The sequence below is a fragment of the Mesoplodon bidens genome, assembly GCF_964165515.1.
Source record: "Mesoplodon bidens genome assembly, chromosome: 4".
In the NCBI taxonomy this organism is placed as follows: Eukaryota; Metazoa; Chordata; class Mammalia; order Artiodactyla; family Ziphiidae; genus Mesoplodon; species Mesoplodon bidens.
In genome coordinates this window covers 162,795,979-162,815,032 of record NC_138160.1, presented here as the reverse complement: position 1 = coordinate 162,815,032, position 19,054 = coordinate 162,795,979, and the positions used below count along the sequence as shown (strand labels likewise).

The 19,054-nt window shown below is 48.7% G+C and overlaps 1 protein-coding gene across 1 annotated transcript in view; it reads right to left on the bottom strand.

The window, feature by feature from the left end:
* Positions 1–19,054, bottom strand: part of SLIT3 (slit guidance ligand 3) — a 624,276-nt gene that overhangs the window by 101,312 nt on the left and 503,910 nt on the right. Inside the window, exons 12-14 of the mRNA XM_081232840.1 lie at positions 16,028–16,099; positions 3,461–3,604; positions 1,592–1,755 (exon numbers count right to left, since the gene is read on the bottom strand). Coding sequence (XP_081088966.1) covers positions 1,592–1,755; positions 3,461–3,604; positions 16,028–16,099 — 380 coding nt within the window. The remainder of the gene's footprint in view (positions 1–1,591; positions 1,756–3,460; positions 3,605–16,027; positions 16,100–19,054) is intronic.

Genomic DNA, 19,054 nt, shown 5'->3' with positions numbered 1-19,054 from the left:
GGTTGGGCCTCAGGGCACAGCTCTGGGCTGGGAGAGCATTTTCCTCCCTGAGATGCTGCGGCCCCAAGAGGGAACTTAAGGAAAGAGTTCAGGGCCTGAGGTTGGGGGCGGGGCCGTGAGGCTGGGGAAGGAAGTCATCCAAGCAGCTGGGCCTCCTTCCCAAATGGCCCTTCTCTCCTACATGCCGCGTGGTGTTGAGGAGCGAGCCAGACCTGGGGTCCGAGCCTGCCTTTACCATTTGCTTGCTGTGACCGTGGGGTGCCCCCTCACCTCTGAGCCCTCAGCTCCCTCTGCTGCAGCAAGGGGACCTCTCCTGCTCATCGCACAGGACTATTGGAAAAAGCGAGTCAAACTAGAAGCCCTGAGCACAGTGCTCATGAGGGGCCAGAAACTGCTCTTGTGACTGACATTGTTATTCTGGGGAAGACAAATTGAGATCAATGTCTCAGACTGCCGCAGAGTCCCTGGGGTCCCTCCAAGCCCTCTCAAGGTATTTGCTTCTGTTGAAAAAAATAAAACAGCTCAGGCTGATAATTCTGGAGGCATGGACTGAAGAATTTGACTTTGAGGTCAAGAGCAACGTGAAAGAAGTGGAGGTCTGCCTGCTGGTCTTCTCCCGGCAACTAGGGCCGACACTAGCCTTCTCCCCAGGAAAACCCACCTATGCAAGATGCTCCGGGCAGGGAGAGAAGAACAGGTCCTGCTGACACACAGATTGTGAGGGTTGGCTTCAGCCCATCTCACTACATCATACTATCAACGCCTCACCATTGGGAGCACAAAGCAGCTTGGTGATTTTTTTCCAGTAGCAAACAACACAAACGATAGTCATTTTGAACTGCCTGTTCATCCAGCTCTTGCGTCAAGGAGAGCAACTTCTCTTCCCAAGATGAGCTGAGAATTCCCCTGCCATTCACCACGCCCCCTCCCCGTTTCATCTCTGGGTGTGGTAGGGAGGAAGGTTTCTGGAGACAGCTTGGGGACTAGAGAGCAAGGCTTTGCTTTCTTTCTGAGCAACACCCTTTGCTGTTCTCTCCATGATCAGAATGCACCCATCTGGGGTGGAGGAGAGAGCAAAAACGTCTGTGAAACCTAGAATACACTGTGGTCCAAGGGCTGTACCGAAGGTGGCCATAGATGGGGAGAGGAGGCCCCCAAGGCTCCATGCTTCCTGCAGCCTGGCCTGGGGTATATTTATTTCTCTATCTGCCACTTGGGGAGCATGATTTGGAAACTAACACAATACAAAATAAATCAATCATGGCCTCTCAAGATCACATGTGTCCAGGCTGCCTCATCCGCTCGTTTCCACCTAGCTTGGGAGATGAGCTGCTGCCTGGGTTCTGTCTCTCCCCAAATCACCCCCCTTCCTCCCCACAGTGCTTTTATTGTGTGTGTGTGTGTGTTTTATTTTAAATCCATAAGCTAATTGGTTTTCTGCAGGGCTAACTGAATTTTCCCAATTTAATTTGCAAAGATGCTTCCCAGGAGCCATTACAGCGCGCGCTGTCCTCCAGATTGGATTACTGGCCTCTCCGGGGCTGCTGTACTCTGAGTCGGAAGGTGGGGCCCTGCCCCATAACCTGATTACCTGAGCAGCGGAACTTCTTGCTCTTGATCTGGCTGATGCGCTTGTTGGCCAGCCGGCGTGGGCTGCTGCAGCGGGCCCCGCTGGTCTCGATGGGGTTGTCCTGAAGGTAGTCGGCCAGCCACTTCAAGTGGCAGTCACACACAAATGGGTTTTGGGCTAAGTGGCTGCGAGAGGGACGGGAGTTAATCAGATGGGACCCCTGGTGCCATGGTCCGCCACCACCCTGCCTGGTGCTAGGCTCTGGTGCCAGGCTCCCTCCCTCATTGCCCCAGGAGGCCTCAGGGGAGGTGGGAGCTGCTCTCAGACAAGACCCGGAGAGTGGGCCTGAGGACTGCTGTCCGCAAAAAGACAGTCACAGGTGCAGCCGGCATCCCGCCTGGGGAATCAGCTTGCCTTACTCTCCCCACCTGGGTCAGGACCCACCCCTGATCGTCTCCAATCTCACCCACGCCAATGCTGAAGGGCAATGAAAGTTGCAGGCTTAGGGTTTATGCTGAGAGCAGACTGAATTTTATTTCTCCAAGCTCAGGAACACCCGGTACATAAAGCAGCTGGCATGGTGTCGGGCACAGGGTGGGTGTTCCATTTATAGTAGCGGGTTTTGTTCTTACCATCCTCAGCATCACAAGGGCAACAGAACCATGGGCCTAGCTTTCCCCGGCTCAGTGAGAAAACTATCCAAAGCACCACACTCAGTGCTCAGCACGTGGTCGGGGTTCAATGTGTAGCAGCTGCTCTTACCCTTTATTGGCTCCCGTCTCTGGCTACAGGGGCAGTAAGTGCCAGATGACTCAGAAGGGCTCCAGAAGCCCCCAGGCTCATGGTCAGGCCTGGGGCTGGAGCTAGGGTCTAAGCTTAGGGGTGGAGCCATCAAAAACACGGGCTGAGGTCTGTACTCAGGTGTCATCTATCTAACGGAACTATTTATGAAGGTCTGCAGTGCTTGGCAGTGAGGAACTGTTCCCTAACGAGGGTGGTGAAATACTCCCGTATTCTGGTACAGTGTGCCTGTACCAGAGGCTTGGTTTTGTGGGTGTTGGTGGGCAGGAATGGGTTATCAGCAGGGGTGGAGCCTGCTCAGAATACAGTGGCCACAGTGGTTAAAAGAGCAGGTGAGCAGCCACTCGGCCTGGATTCAAATCCTGCTTCTTACTAGCTGTGCAACCTTGAATAAGTTACTTCACTTCTCCGTGCCTCTGGTTTCCTCACATAGAAATGGGGGATCACAAAAGCACCTACCTCCTAGGGTTGTTGTGGGGCTTAACTGTTTGGATACAGGGAAATCACCCAGTGGGGTGCCGAGCATGGTGTGAGTGCTTAGTACAGGCTAGCGCTATTATGATTTCAAAAAAAAATTGTTAAAAAAACCCCCAAAAAACAAAAGGGCTTCCCAGGTGGCGCAGTGGTTGAGAGTCCGCCTGCCGATGCAGGGGACATGGGTTCGTGCCCTGGTCAGGGAGGATCCCACATGCTGCGGAGCAGCTGGGCCCGTGAGCCATGGCCGTTGAGCCTGCGCGTCCGGAGCCTGTGCTCCGCAACGGGAGAGGCCACAGCAGTGAGAGGCCCGCGTACCGCAAAAAAAAAAAAAAATTGTTTTTTCTTGGGCAAGCCATACAGCATGTGGAAATGGTAGTTCCCTGACCAGGGATCAAACCCACGCCCCCTGCATTGAAAGTGCAGATTCTTAACCACTGGACCGCCAGGGAAGTCCCAAGCTAGTGCTATTATTAATATCCCATTCTCACTGCAGGCTCCAGGACTCCTCCTGGACGTGCTCACCCTGCCTTCGTTTTGAATGTTCTCTGCGACTACGTGTTTGGGGTTGCTGGCTGCCTGGGCATGCACTGGCACTCGAGGTGGCATACTCACAGCGTCTGGATGGCCTGCAGAGGGGCGAAGAGCCCCTTGCTGATGGTCTGAAGCTTGTTGTCATATAGGGAGAGCAGGTTGAGGTTCTGCAGGTCCTGAAACGTGTTCACCCGCAGGCAGTTGATCTTGTTGGCATTGAGGAGCCTGCAGGCAGGAGAGAGGCTGGTGACTCACTAATCCTTGTGATGACCTGCAGTGCTCTCCTTATAGCAGGGGCTCCCGCCCTCAGCACAGAAAGAGAGGGACTTGCATGCCTGTGGCCACCAAACCTCCGAACGCATCTGGGCACTCATGCACCCGGTCACCACGGATGCTGTGTGGCACACCGATCACTTGGAGACTTCCCCCTGCACCCACGCTCTTGGAGGGAGACCCAAAATGGCACCCTGTGTGCTCCACTTTCTGCTTTAGCATGCAGAGCTTCTAGGGCTCAAAAAATAAATAAAAATAAAAATAAAAAATCATTTGGCACAATTATTTTGATGCTTTAGCTGATTGACTAAGGGTAATTTTGATTCAGAAAATTCCTTAGAGTTCTTTTGGATCACTGAACCCGTTGGAAAACTGATGAAAGTTATAGGTCATCGTCCCAGAAAAAATACAGCTGTGGGTAGGCATGTGTGCACACACATACACATCCTTTCTCTCTCACACACACACACATAAACACACACACACACACATACACATCCTTTCTCTCTCTCACACACACACAGAAACACACACAAACACAAACACACACATGGATGGAGTCCTGTGTGATTCCGCAAATACACCACGCATGTTCTGAACACGCTCTTTACCCCTTTCATAAGGTGATTCCTTCTCCTCCTCTGGATCTAAGCCCAAATGTCAGCTCCTCAGAGAGGCCTGCCCTGACCCCCTCATCTCCAGTATGACCCCTACTATTGTCTCTCATAGCCCCCTATTTATTTCCTTCGTAGCACTTCTCTCAATTTGTGGTTAGAGGATATTTGTTTGTTTTCTTGTTTATCATTTGCCTCCCACCCAAGACGGTAAGTTCTATGATGGCACAAATGACATTATTTTATTCCTCCCTTTATTCCTAGTGCTTAGCACAAGCATTTATTAAGAAATACACTCAACTCCATATGCAAATCCAGGGGGTCACTCTCCTCTAAGGTGACACCTATCCCCCAGGGTCAGCCTTCCTATCCATGAGGGACCCCGTTCTGCCATGGTTTTAGTTCTTCAGACCCGCCCCGGCCAACCAAAACACCAAAAAAAAAAAAAAAACATAAAAGGAAGCTGTGTTTCTGGTGAAATGCTAGTCCATCCTAGGTGATGCCATTAGGGTTGTAGAAGTGTTTTCCAGAATGGGGCTGGCAAGGCAAGCACTTTGGGTCCTACAAATGTCCTTTATGATCCTAGACTGACTAGCTGTGCCCTTGAACCTCGTGTAAAATCACTGCTCACCCACCCTTGAATGAAAGTGAGGGGGTTACTAAACTAACCAGCAAAAAGCTGGAATTTAAAAAAATTTCTCTTTTCAATGCTGGCTCAGAGCTTCCCTCATGGGGAGGGACCCATGGGATGCATCATGGCTGGCTTGCCTCTGGAGGCTCTTGATGTCAGGGTCCAGGGGACTGGAGCTGGTAACGGAGGGGCTGCCATGGGAGCTCAATCATCCATGTCCCCACTCCCTTGTTGCAGGCCCGTCCTGTGAGGCAGGCAGCTGTGGAGGTGACAAGAGGAAGAACTGACGTTTAATCTGGCTAATAACGGTCAGGGTCCCAAGGGTTCACACAGATGTCCTCCTGCCTCCCAGTGGCAAAAAAAGCTCAAGTTGCTAGAATACTTTTCATGTTTTCCAGCGTGCTTTCCTGACATCCTTTTATTCTCACAGTAACCTGGGCAGATGGGCAGAGCCAGCCTTGCATGTTACAGTTGAGGAAACTGAGGCTGAGAGTTTGGTGGGCTTGTTCAAGGTTACACGTTTCCAAGGCGCATGCTGGATGCAGTTATGGTACTCTAGGTCTCTGGAGGGTTTAGTTTCTTCTTTATGAATGCCTCATCTACCCCACCCATCTGTCTATCCCCTTTGTAGCAATTTCCCCCAAGAATTTACTGTGCTTTGTATATTAAATTTTAGTCAAAATCCCCCTATTTGGGGGGTATTTCAAGGAGGATGCTATGGAGCAGAGAAACAGGGAGAAGAGCGAGAGGATCCAACAGGGCTAAGTCCCCACGGATCAGGAATGAACCCTTCACACACAAACATTTTTGGTTCTCTTGTTTAAAAAAAAAAATAAAGTATGCGGTAGATGATTTGTTCCAAAGCTTGATGTTCAGGGCCTTTTGAGGGCATCATCTTGCTAGGAAATATCGAATTATCAATAAAGAGACCAGGTCAGAAATGCCAATCTCATGACCTGAGGATAGAATCCTCCCTGCAGCATCTTGCAACATCCCACATGCAACTCTGTTCATTCAGCCCTCCCAGTGTGTTAAAAACTGGGAAAAAACTATAATGAGGTATCATCTCACATCAGTCAGAACGGCCATCATTAAAAAGTCTACAAATAACAAATGCTGGAGAGGCTGTGGAGAAAAGGGAGCCCTCCTACACTGTTGGTGGGAATGTAAATTGGTGCAGCCACTATGGAGAACAGTATGGAGGTTCCTTAAAAAACTAAAAAAAGAGTCACCATATGATCCACTCCTGGGCATATATCTGGAGAAAATGCTAATCCGAAAAGATACATGCACCCCAATATTCATAGCAGCACTATTTACAACAGCTAAGACATGGAAGCAACCTAAGTATCCATCGACAGATGAATGGATAAAGAAGATGTGGTATGTTTATATTTATATATATATATATATTTGTATATATATATATACACACACATACACACACATATATATATACACACATATATATAAAATGTAATATTACTCAGCTATAAAAAGCTGAGTAATATAATATATATAAAATGTATATATATAAAAAAGTATATATATTTATATAAAAAATATATAAAATGTATATATATATATAATGTAATATTACTCAGCTATAAATATATATATAATATATATAAAATGTAATATTACTCAGCTATAAAAAGAATGAAATAATGCCATTTGCAGCAATATGGATGGACCTAGAGATTATCATACCAAGTGAAGTAAGTCAGACAGACAAAGATAAATATATGGTATCACTTACATGTGGAGTCTAAAATATGATACAAATGAACTTATTTACAAGGCAGAAACAGACTCACAGACATAGAAAACGAACTATGGTTACCAAAGGGGAAAGGGGGGTGGGGAGAGATAAATTCGGAGCTTGGGATTAGCAGATACAAACTACTATATATAATGGAAAAGAATTGAAAAAGAATATACATACATATATATGTATAACTGAATCACCTTGCTGTACATCAGAAGCTAACACAACATTGTAAATCAACTATACTTTAATAAAAAAATTGGGACATTTCTCTCTCTCACTCACACACATCATATTTCTATTTTCTTTTGAAAAAAATCAGAAGCTCTAGTAACACTGGGCCCACTGGAGGCAGCCATGGGGTGGCTGCCCCCTTTAGATAAGACATATGCTCTGTTTGCCACAGTCCTCACTATTCCCTATTGTGTGCCCTTCACAAGTTTATTCTACTGGCCTTGCCTGAGGAGGCATTTAGATTTGAGACTCTAGTGTAGATTCATGAGCCCAATTGCTGTACTTGGTTCTGGGGAATGCCAGACACTGGATAAGGCGGATGGCTACGGGGACAGAGGAATGCAACTCTGATCTGCCTTGAAAGGGTATCTAAACTGCAGGCCACTCTGGCAACCCTTCTCACTCATCAGAACTATCGAGGCTTCTTTTTCTGCCCACTTTCTTGTTCCCTATTGCTCCTAGATCTCTCAGCATGAGATGTTATCGCAAAGATGTAAGGCATCAAAACAACCCAGGCTGGCACAATTTTGAGGCAAAGATAGCGCATAAGCAGGAGCAAAAGGAAACACAAAAGGGCAGAGTCTCCCCATCACTTATTCTCTCCCAGGATGCTTGGCTCCCTAAGGCAAGATGCATCGGTGCAGGGAGAGATAAAATTAAGCTGCTTATCCAGATTTAGATGCCTAGGACAGCCTCACTGATCTCCAGCACAGGCGACATCTAACAGCCTGTCTTTCTGTCCTCTATCCTTTGGGAGGAAGGTTGGCAGCTACTCAACTGGGTCTGGCTTCCATGAAAGGATCTCTGAGCTCTCTGGTACATGGACAAGAGTTGCAGGGGAATGAAACAAACAAACAACATCCTAATCATTTGTAGAGACGTGGATGGACCTAGAGAGTGTCATACAGAGTGAAGTAAGTCAGAAAGAGAAAAGCAAATATTGTATAATAACGCATATATGTGGAATCTAGAAAAATGGTATAGATGATCTTATCTGCAAAGCAGAAATAGAGACACAGAGGTAGAGAACAAATGTATGGATACCAAGGGGGAAAGGGGTGGGGTGGGAGGAATTGGGAGACTGGGACTGACACATACACATTTTTGTTACTATGCATAAAATAGACAACTGATGGGAACATACTGTATAGCACAGGGAACTCTACCTAATGCACTGTGGTAACCTAAATGGGAGGGAAGTCCAGAAGGGAGGGGATATACGTATGTGTATGCCTGATTCATTTTGCTATACGGTAGGAGCTAACACAACATTGTAAAGCAACCATAGTCCAATAAAAATTAATTTAAAAAAACACCCTAAAAATAAAAATAAAGAAAAACCACCCTATGATGGAGCAAACAGAGAGTAAACAACTATTTGAAATGGGGTTCAGCAATTCTGTAAGAAGTTCTGAACATAGGCCTTCTCCCTCTTTCACTGGACGGATTGATTCTGCCTCTTCCTCCATCAAGGCTGCTTGATCTGTCCCAGTTCATTCCCCTTTGAGAAGCAGTGGTGTAACTGCTGTGTGAATTAATAATAATGCAGCAGCATCGCCAGAGACCACAGCTCTGTGTGCAGCCCTGTGTCAAAGGGTTTCCAAAGCACTTTCCATGTAGTATTTTCTTTCACCCTCACAGCAGCACTATGAGTGTCCTCATTTTGCTGATGAGGAAACTGAGGGTCAGAGTGGTGATGGATTTAACCAAGGCTGCCCAGTGAACTTCCAGCCTGAACGACTCCAAAGTTCCTCTCTCATCCACCATGTAAAATCCATCTTCTCATTCCTGCGCCTGGTGGAAGGTGTTGCCTGTTTCTGGGGAGTGGCTGTTTTCACTAGCTTCGGAATGCACCTGGGCACACTTCAGGTGGACGTCTGGTTGGGTCCGGAAGACTGCTTGCCTCTTGGTTGTGTAGAGGCATCAGGAGTCCTGCTGACTCTTAGGGAGAACCCAGCACCAAGCTGCTGCGACGGGACTGCTCTTTGAAATGCTCACTAAACTGCCATTGGCCCCGTGGCAGGCTCTTCACTGAGTGGCCTGCACCTGTGCAAAGCAGGATCTCAACCTTCACGCATCATTGACTAAATGCTGATTTAGGAGCTAGTATGTTTGGCTATGTACTCCCCTCACCCTGAACTCTCACTCAAGGCAGACCAGGGGACAGCGATGAAGCAGAGATAACAGCATCCCTTATGCAAGATGGGATGCTCCAGCTCGCCTCATTCAAGAGGCTGCCTGGTACTCAAACTCCAAATTTTGATGCCCCCAACTAGATCTCAGCTTGATCCGTTATTGGATCCAGCGAGGGGGGAGGGGTTGGAGATGTACTGTGTTCATCAATATTTCCCCAGAAGCAGATCCAACCATCTTGCGGGGCCACCCGCTCCCAGACCCACCTCCCAAAGGAAACGTGGAGGTCATAGAAACAAAAGAGAGATGGTAGTTGGGCGGGGGTGGGGCTGAGATGATCAGGCCAGGTTGAACAGCTGGTACCACATGACCTAACAGGTAATAAGCGCTATGTGTGGCCAGGCACTCACGCAGCTCCTTATATATATTAACTTATGGAATCTCCATCTGACAGATGATGAGACCCCTGGGACTCAAAAAGCTTGAGTACTTTTGACCAAAGTTGCACAACTAGTAAGTGGTAGGTTGAGATTTGGATCCATGCTATCTTAGTTCAAAAGCCTTTGCTCCGGGCTTCCCTGGTGGCGCAGTGGTTGAGAGTCCGCCTGCTGATGCAGGGGACACGGGTTCGTGTCCCGGTCCAGGAAGATCCCACATGCCGCGGAGCGGCTGGGCCCGTGAGCCGTGGCCGCTGAGCCTGCGCGTCCGGAGCCTGTGCTCCGCAACGGGAGAGGCCACAACAGTGAGAGGCCCGCGTACCGCAAAAAAAAAAAAAAAAAAAAAAAAGCCTTTGCTCCCACTCCCATGCCTATGAAGGGACTGTGGGAAGCGCCCGAAACTTGTGGAAGGAGGTAGAAGTAGGTTTTTGTAGCCACTCCCATTGACTTAGTGATGATTCTACAATAAGACGAAAGCAAAGAGCCACGCACGCTCCTGCCAGAGGAAATTACAGAGAGCGAGTACACATACATCACCTTCTAAACTTACGTCTAAGGGTTATAGCTCTCCGAGGCACTCTTTCCGCCCTCCCCTTCACCGAGCCCTTTCAGCTTCCACATATGTTCCATGTCAAGAGGTATTAGCACTCAGCCCATCGACTAACCAACCTAACGATGCGGCGGAGAGATAATCCTTTCCAGGAGCTGTTGGCCTTCAGAAAAAGCAAGGCAGGAAACAGAAGCCATTGGGAGCCTCAGAGCGGGAGCGTGGGGCAGGGGGAGGGGGAATGAATAGCACGAGTCCTCAGTCTGGCCTAAGGAGGGCTCTTCTGATTCCAGTCCTGCTGGGGCACCGGGCCTGGCCTGGCCAGAAAAGTCCCAGGTGCTCTCATCGCTTGTAGCAGCTTGCAGCCTCATTCACTCAGGGTCCAGGTAATAGGGGGGAGAGGGGCCACAGGAGGGAAGTGAGGTCCACCTTGACCTGTGAAAAGGACCCCCACACCCAGTCTCCCTAAAGAGGCCACATGGTTGGGGTTCACTTTGTAGCAGCTGTTCTTACTCTTTATTGGCTCCCGTCTCTGGCTACAGGGGCAGAGGAGGCCCCACTTTTAGCTACTGCCCTTGCCCACATCTCCTCCTCCAAGAAGATTCCCCTGAGCTCACAGCCTTTGCCGCAAGGTTTGGAAAACACAAACATCTGGAATCAGGTTTAATGATAAATTACATCAAAATCACCTAGGTAACGCCAGTGGTTCACATATTGATTCAGTGGCCCCGAGCTCTCATTTGGGTGATATTTATATTCTCCACATCTGCCCACGTGTCTGCGGAAGACAGCGGTTTAAGGCTACTCCTCCTACTTATACGGTGTTTGTCTGCAAACACCAAAAGCATTTTCCAAATCAGAAAACGTGTCAAGAAAGAGCGGAGCAGCCCCTTCCTGCAGAGTAAGTGAAGCCCTTCCGGGAAAGACCATGGGATAGGAAGATGGGCCCAGGCTCCCGCCAGGCGGGGGGACTTCATGGAGCCTCCTTTTCTTAAAGTGACACTGGCGGACTTCATGGAGCCTCCTTTTCTTAAAGTGACACTGGCGGGGGGTGGGGGGGGACAGGTCAGTTTCTGTTTCATAAACACTCAGATGCATCCATAGGAAGGAAAAGATGTATCAACAACCCCATGGCATAACCCTTTCTCTGGCTCCTCCTGTAGGGGAATCATTTTTCAGGAATGGGTTACAAAGGCTCTCTGTTATCAAAAAAAGTTCTCTGTGTATCCCTGCAAGTATTTCCCACTATTAAGCACTGGCATTAACTATTAGTGAGGATGCCAATTAGGGGAGCCATTCTGGACCCCTGATTAAGCTGCAGGATTTAAAGTTAACCCCTCTCATTATTGTATCTTTCTCTTTTAAAAAAATTTCTTTAGAATGAACCCTCTGCCACCCTGAAATTCTTTATCTACTAATTGTAATAAGGACCACTCTCTTGCCTTAGAACAAACATGCTATTATCTTTCCCATATGAAATATGGGGGATTTCTTTTGACCTTTGGCAACCTCCTGAGGCTGGACATGGGGAAGAACCTGGTGACATCTGGTGCCACGAGGTCAAGGACTTCTGACCCCGCCCAGAATCTTCTCTGAGCCTATGAATAGGTGCTCTGGGCCACGCCATGCTAAACACTCACACAAAGAAACAAGAGGAGCCCTCCAAGTCCCTGGGGTCAATGGTGACGCTTTCTTCTCTCCTGATAATCACTGCACTGCTGGTCATGGGCTGTGGGTTGTCATGGTGACTCAAACTGAAGTGAAGCAACAGGGTGGCCTGTCTGAAAAATAGGACCTCCTTTGAATCCACAGATGTAGGAGGGCACGAGGAAGAGGGTGCAAGCAACGGGGACCTCCTAAGGTAATCAGAGGGAAGCTGAGCTTCTGAGAGACCGGATGAAGCGGCCACCACCTGCTCTCAGGAGATCAAGGGCCTCACCTAGTGTGACCTGGCTTGCCCCTTCCCTCCCCAACATCTACTAGGGTAGAACTTGCCTATCTGACTGCTACCTGGTTACTAATCAGTCCTTTAAAAGGGATAAACCATTCACTCAATGACCAAAGCATGGAATGATTCCAGAATTTAAGTCCCCTCAAGAGCTTTCCTTAGGAAGTTCCAGGTACACAAGAGAGGGAAGAATTCCTCCCTCAAAAATGCATCACAAAGGAAGTCTGCTTCTACTGTTGGGGAGAATTCTCATCATCTCACCTCAACCCCAGTCTTTAAGAACAAGCAGCTTCTTTTTTTATTTTTTGTGGTACACGGGCCTCTCACTGTTGTGGCCTCTCCCGTTGTGGAGCACAGGCTCCGGACGCGCAGGCTCAGTGGCCATGGCTCACGGGCCCAGCCGCTCCGTGGTATGTGGGATCTTCCCGGACCGGGGCACGAACCCGTGTCCCCTGCATCGGCAGGCGGACCCTCAACCACTGTGCCACCAGTGAAGCCCAAGAACAAGCAGCTTCTTGATTGCCCTCTTACAGGGCTCAGCTCAGACTTTAGTGGGGTGAGGACAGTCAACCAGAGGAAGTTCCATGGGACACAGGGGTCTGTGATTTAGACTGAGGCTTAACAAGAGGAACTTATCAGTTCCATAGTACTCCCTCCTTGGCTTGAGCCAGCGAGGAATTCTTGTTTCGTGTATCACAAAACTAGCTCTGCAGATTGGCCCATGACTGGGTCAGAAGCAGGTATCTCTGGTGTGGACTCCAGATTCAGACTGCTTGGGTTCCAATGTTCCATCACTTACATGCTGAGAGACAATGGCCAAGTTACTTAACCCATCAGTTGCTCAGTTTCTACATCTATAAAATGGGCCTCTGAACAATACCTTTCTCTTAGCATGGTTGTAAAGGTTAGATGAGATGATGTACATGAAATTGCTTAGCACAGGTTCTGGAACATATTAAGTATTCAATAAATGGTAGCTGTTATCATCATCAGCAGTAGTTGTACTTGCAAAACAGCTGGTGAGGGAAAGTGCGCTATAGGGAGCGGAGTTTTGCTCACTGCCCTGTAACTGGCATGTTGCTTGGAAAACTCCAAGATGCTCCAGTGGTCTTGTCTGCCTTCCAAGAAAATCAAACAACAGGTGCCGGGCTGTCTTAACTTATTCCAGCCCTAAGACAGTCTGGTTTGGTTAAGACCTCCTGGAGCAGGTTTAACATTGACCGGAGCCAGCATTTACATGAAAGCTTCCACCTCAAATGACTGCCTGCCCCACTTGAATCCCTCTTCCATGCATCCCATGCAATCAATGAGCACTAACTGCATGTGCAGATCCCCCGGGGGAGCTGTAATGGCGCAGCTCACTGCTACCCATCAGAGGGGAAAGTGATGGCTCCAGAGACACGCTGACTGCTTGCTTTCCTTGCCTTGGGTAGGATTGACCCCTGAGCTGCAAGGTGACATATCTGGGGGCACTCTGGCTGGCTGCACTCAGGATCATCATCTCCACTCACATCCTAGAAACCCAGGAGCCAGGGTGGGCAGGGGAACGGCGAATAGCTAAGCTTTCACTTTGTTTCTGGTGAGGAAGGGCAAGGATGGAGCCTGGGAGAAGGGGACAGGTCACTTCTCGGGTGATCAGAGTTGGGCGCGCATGCCCAGTGGCATGTCTGGTCCTAACCTTGGATTCTGAGATGTCTCTATGTGGGAAATTTCAGTTCTCTGCAGTTTAGGAGGGAGTCTCTAAACACACTTCTTGCCCTACTGGGCACCTGACTCCTGTCCCAGTAGCCTGTTTTAAGGAAGGAAACTGACAGGCTCCCTTGCGTCCCCCGAAGATCAAAAGGGTTGTTACTAATAATAAATGTGTGTTTATACAATGAAAGTCTGCAGGAACTGAACCTGTTTAGGATTAATTACAGGGAGACATACTAGCTATTTTCAAACACTTGAAGAATGTGAGAATAGCCTTTTCTGAGTTTCCCAGAAGCCATTACTGAGGTTTAGTATAAGAAAGAGCTTCCTAACCTTCTAACTACACTGAGACAACTTATCACAGAAACTTATCAGCAAAAGAGCAGTAGGATTTGTCCCAGGGTGCGTGGGACAGGTTTCCATACCAGCTGGGTGAGAGGCTGTCCTGGAAGCCCTGAAGATTTTGGAAGTCCAACTAAAGGAGGTGACTCTTGTGAGGCTGACACCAAGAGGATAGGGGCTTGGGGGTCCTTCCCAGGACTGCTGAAGCTTGTCCATGGAGACCCATTAGTTGCAGCCTCTGAGAAACTCTGAAGACTGAGACATTCTCCTATCAGCATTGGCCATCTGCCCGAATAAACAGGGCAAGAGAATGACCCAGGAGGGCTGGGTACAGAACAGGCTGGGCAAGTGTGGTGGAATAGCTGAAAGGTTTAGAGAAACAGGGAAAGGGGAGATGGGCAGCCAGGACAACCAACTACAATGCACCTGCTTTACTCCCGGTAGCATCATGACAAGCGCCAGAAAGGAAACATCCAAGATAATTTTGGGTGGCAGAGACAGCTTGGCTTTGTGATGCACCCATAACTTGAGAGACGGAGAGAGAAGAAAAAAACACAAACCTCTTGCAAAAAGTCTTCGAGTCAAAGGACAGGAAATTTCCCAGACTAGCAGGGTATTCTAATCAGAGCCTTCTTATCAGAATGTCTCCAGTCTAACAAGGAGAAATCCAATCTACCGTGGGCTGAACGCTAAATTAGATCTAATCAGGACCTGCTTTCTAACTGCTCAACAGCAGGTCAAAGCCCAATGATGGCTACAGTTGCTGGTTCTTTCTGGAAAGTGAGGTGGCCTGAGTTGTGTCAACCCTTGGTCTCGAGAGAAGGGGCGATGCTTTGTCTGTATTCCCAGCTACTCAACTCCCTCTGCTCAAAATGGTGATACTCACCCAGAGTTAACTGCCCACGGGAGCAGGGAGGCCCCAGGCCCGTTCCTTCCTGCCTGTGACTTGGAGGTGATTTTACAATGGCACGCATACAAATGTGCATGCACACGCACACACATCCATCTGTACTCAGATGCACGCCTCTGGGAACATACATCTTGTGCTCTTCAGAGGTCTGGGAGGCTTCTGAGCCACAGGACCACACCTATTTTGCTGTGTGACTGAGGGCAAGTCATTTACCCCTCTGAAACTTGGTATCTTCCATTGTTCACAGGATACTCAAGATCGATTCCTAATACCAATAGGAATCGTGATGGTCCCTGAGCAGACATGGACATGCATGTGCACACACGCACACACACACACGCACACACACTCCCCACACCCATAGTACATGCGTGTAGATACTATGGCTACCTGATCACAAACCAGAGATAATTCTCCCCCAATCATAAAATCTTAAAATACAGGATGAGCTGAATTCCTTTCCTGGCCTCTCCACATCAGAGTTCATTTATCTTCTTCAAACATTTAAGCTCAAATGACCACAATGAAATACATGCAAATAAATAATCCCAGAGCTTAAAATTTGAGGCAACAAATCTTCCTTTAAATTAAATAAACGCTTCCCATCTTAGCCATATCTTACCCAGATGGAGTCACACCGGTGACTGATCATGTTCTTCTCTAATTATTTCACTGTCCCACCCCTACACTTCTTCAAGGTCTCCTGTCTACCGGCAGCTCTGTTTCAGCTTTCGTATTGGAATACGGTGTATGAATATTTTAGATCCCTAAACTCTGAGCACACCCCTGCCCCATGCTTCCCTTTGTAGGATTCACCTCTGGCTTAATTTCTAGCCCCACAAGCCTGAGGTTAGTGATTCATACCTGGGCCAGGCTCCCGAGCTGTATCATCTAGCTCGTTTACATTGACCTTAGCCTTCCTCTGCCAACTTCCTGGCTCTCCTTCCACCAAGAAGAGGTGATGGAGGTACGGGGTGGACAGCTCAAAAAAAAATTTTTTTTTTCCTTTTAATGGGCATAAAGTCAAAGGAAGAACTCTACAGAGCATGGCTCAAAGTTTGCAGGAAAGAGCCTGCAAACAGTTCCAGAGACACGATTAGTGACAAAGTTCCTACTCACAGCAGCTGTAGGGACACCAGCCCGTCAAACAATCCCTTGGCAATCTCGGTGATCTTGTTCCCATAGAGCACCCTGGAAAAGAGCAGAGAGGACAGTGGTCACTGCGGATGAGAGGCCACTGGAACTCCTTCAAGTAGGAGGCCACCAGCTTGGCCCACTCTGGGGGGCATCTCAGAGCACTGGCTTCCCCAGCCTGCCTCAGCTTCTCCCCACCAGTGAGACAGTGGGCTAGTGCCACTGGGGGCTGCAGGGGCAGGCTGTCCGGGAGGCAAGGAGAAATGGGCTCCATCCTGTTCTACCCCTGGGCAGCCCAGCTCAATAAATCATCCACAATAGGAAGACGCAATCCCTTTGTGGTGTCTCCCAGAGCTGCTAATATGACTCACACCCCAGCAATAAATAAGATGTGTGGGAAGCTGGCCGGCCCTGTGTTTTCTTGTCTTCAATGGGTATTGATCAGGCTGAACCCAGCCTATAGAATGTTTCCTTTTAATATCCTGTTGCATCCTAGGAATTCCTGAGCTGAGTCCTTTAATCATCCATCTAGACAGGGCTTTGGGTATCTGGGGTCCTATCCAGATGGCTCAGGGACTGCTGAGTCAAGGACCGGCTCTTAGGAAAAACTAGGGAGCAAGGAATTGTTGTCGTGGTACCACCAGCTTCTACATTATAGCCTTTTTTCCTATCCTCTGAGCTCCAAGAGCCAAGGAACTCAGAATTCTTTTACCCTTCTCTCTTCCAGCCTACAGAGTCCCTCACACTGGGTGTCCTATTCAAGGGCTGGTCTCTGGTGACCTGTAAGGCTTGGGGAAGAAGTGTACTGGGTCTGCCTCCCCCGAAGACACTGCTGGCCTCTCTCTGCTCTCATCCATGGCACAGACTTTGCTGTCTCTTGGGTCCAGCCTCCTCCGAGATGGAGGGAACATAGCTTAGAAGAATTAAAAAAAAAAATTCCCTCTCAAGCTCTGGAGTGCCTTGAATGAACGCAGGATTCGACCCCCGCTCAGATTGCAAATCCAGGCTATGATGTGTCATCAAGGAGGCCGAACATTAGGGTGAGGAAACGGTCAATGGGAGTGATAAACCCAACTCCCCATTTTCCAGACGCCACCAGGAGTGAAGAGTGAGCGTCCCCTTCAGCTTGCGGGTGTGTTTCATGAATGTTTCAACAAACTAATGACTAAATAAAAGTCAGCACAATGGCTCAGGCCTGCATTTGTGATTCATATTATTAATGTCCCACTGTTCACTGTGTCAAATGCAGTCGTGTCACTGTCTGTTCGCTGATGTTAGAACCTCCAGTGTAGCAGAAGCCGGAGGGACAACGGGGCTGGTGGGGGAGAGGGGCTCCTCAAATCACGTGTCCATATGGGGCGTCTCTAAGCCTCAGTGGGTCAAAACCACTCTCTGGCAGCCTGACGTGGGCTGTGGGTCCACCTCGGGGCACCTGGGTGTAGACCTGTCTGGCTTTATCCCCAGATCTTTCCTTGACTTTCCTTCCCACCTTTCAGGTCTGGGCTCAAATGCCTCGTCCTTGGGAAGCTTCTCTTGAATAGCTTAGTCAACATTTTCTACCACCTGTCACTCTATTTTTATTTCTTCATCCCTTTTCATTACGTCATATTATATTACTTATACATTTATTTATTTTAAACATTTTCTGTGCCTCCCGCACCGGCCCCCTTGAGTATAGGTTCTGTGTGTGGTGACATCATGTGGCTTGCTCATGGCTGGGTCCCTAGAGTTGAAATCTGAATAGGATCTAACACAATAAATATCTGTTGAAAGAATGAACAGCTCTGGGCTTTCCTGGTGGCGCAGTGGTTAAGAATCCGCCTGCCACTGCAGGGGACATGGGTTCGAGCCCTGGTCCGGGAAGATCCCCCATGCTGCAGAGCAACTAAGCCCATGCGCCACAACTACTGAGCCTGCGCTCTAGAGCCCGCGAGCCACAACTACTGAGCCTACATGACACAACTACTGAAGCCCGTGCACCTAGAACCCGTGCTCCGCCACAAGGGAGGCCACCACAATGAGAAGCCCACGCACCGCGACGAAGAGTAGCCCCCGCTCACCGCAACTAGAGAAAGCCCGCGTGCAGCAGCAAAGGCCCAGCGCAGCCAAAAAAAAAGAATGAACAGGTCTGGGGTAAAGGCTTTCCTGCTCTTTACGCTGGCCATTCCTGACTTTGGATTGGGTGTGTTGGTATTCAAAGCTCCATGAGGTCAAGGGTCTTGTCTGTCCAGTTCACTGCCACATTCTCAGTGCCTATAAGGCTACTCAATACACAGTAGGCATCTACTGAATGGATAAATGCATGCATTGGGGGTGAGAGGCACTTCACTTAAACAATGACCTGATATATTTCAGAATTGGCTAGTGGCATGCCAATTTCCTGTTTGGCAACCAGATTTTGAATTTCTTTTCCTGCAAGACAGGAAGTGTCTCACTGTCCTCAGACTGTCCCAGATCCCAGCAGAGGGACAGCAGACAAGGGGAACAGGTGGGTGGGGACAGGGATAGGATCGCGGTGGCAGATGGCCACTCTCCCTTCTCCTCTGTGATCTTCAGCGCAATAAAAGCAGACACTAATCTCACACACAATCCTGTCTTTGATATCCCAGCCAGATGTTCTACCCAATACATGAAACTACTTTACTCCGCCAGCAGCAGGCAACAACTGAATCAAGAGACTTCCCTGTCTTTAGCCCCTTCCCAGTGGGAGAGGGCCAGGTGGGGGAAGAATGTGTGTCTTGTTACCTGCCCACTTATCCATTAAACAAACCGGTCGCACAGAGAGACAAAGCATGGACAGCTTGCCTCTGAGCATCCTCACTCTTGCCCGGGTGGGCAGGTCACCAAATAATATAAAAAATATCAACTGACGATACCTTTGCTGTACCTTAGACTCTTTATGTTATCTCAGGAGGGCAGCATAGCATGGGGATCAAGAGCACGGTTCTGGAATCAGACTGCTTGGGTCTAAATCCTGCCTCTCTCGCTTGTTACCATGGACTTTGGATAAGT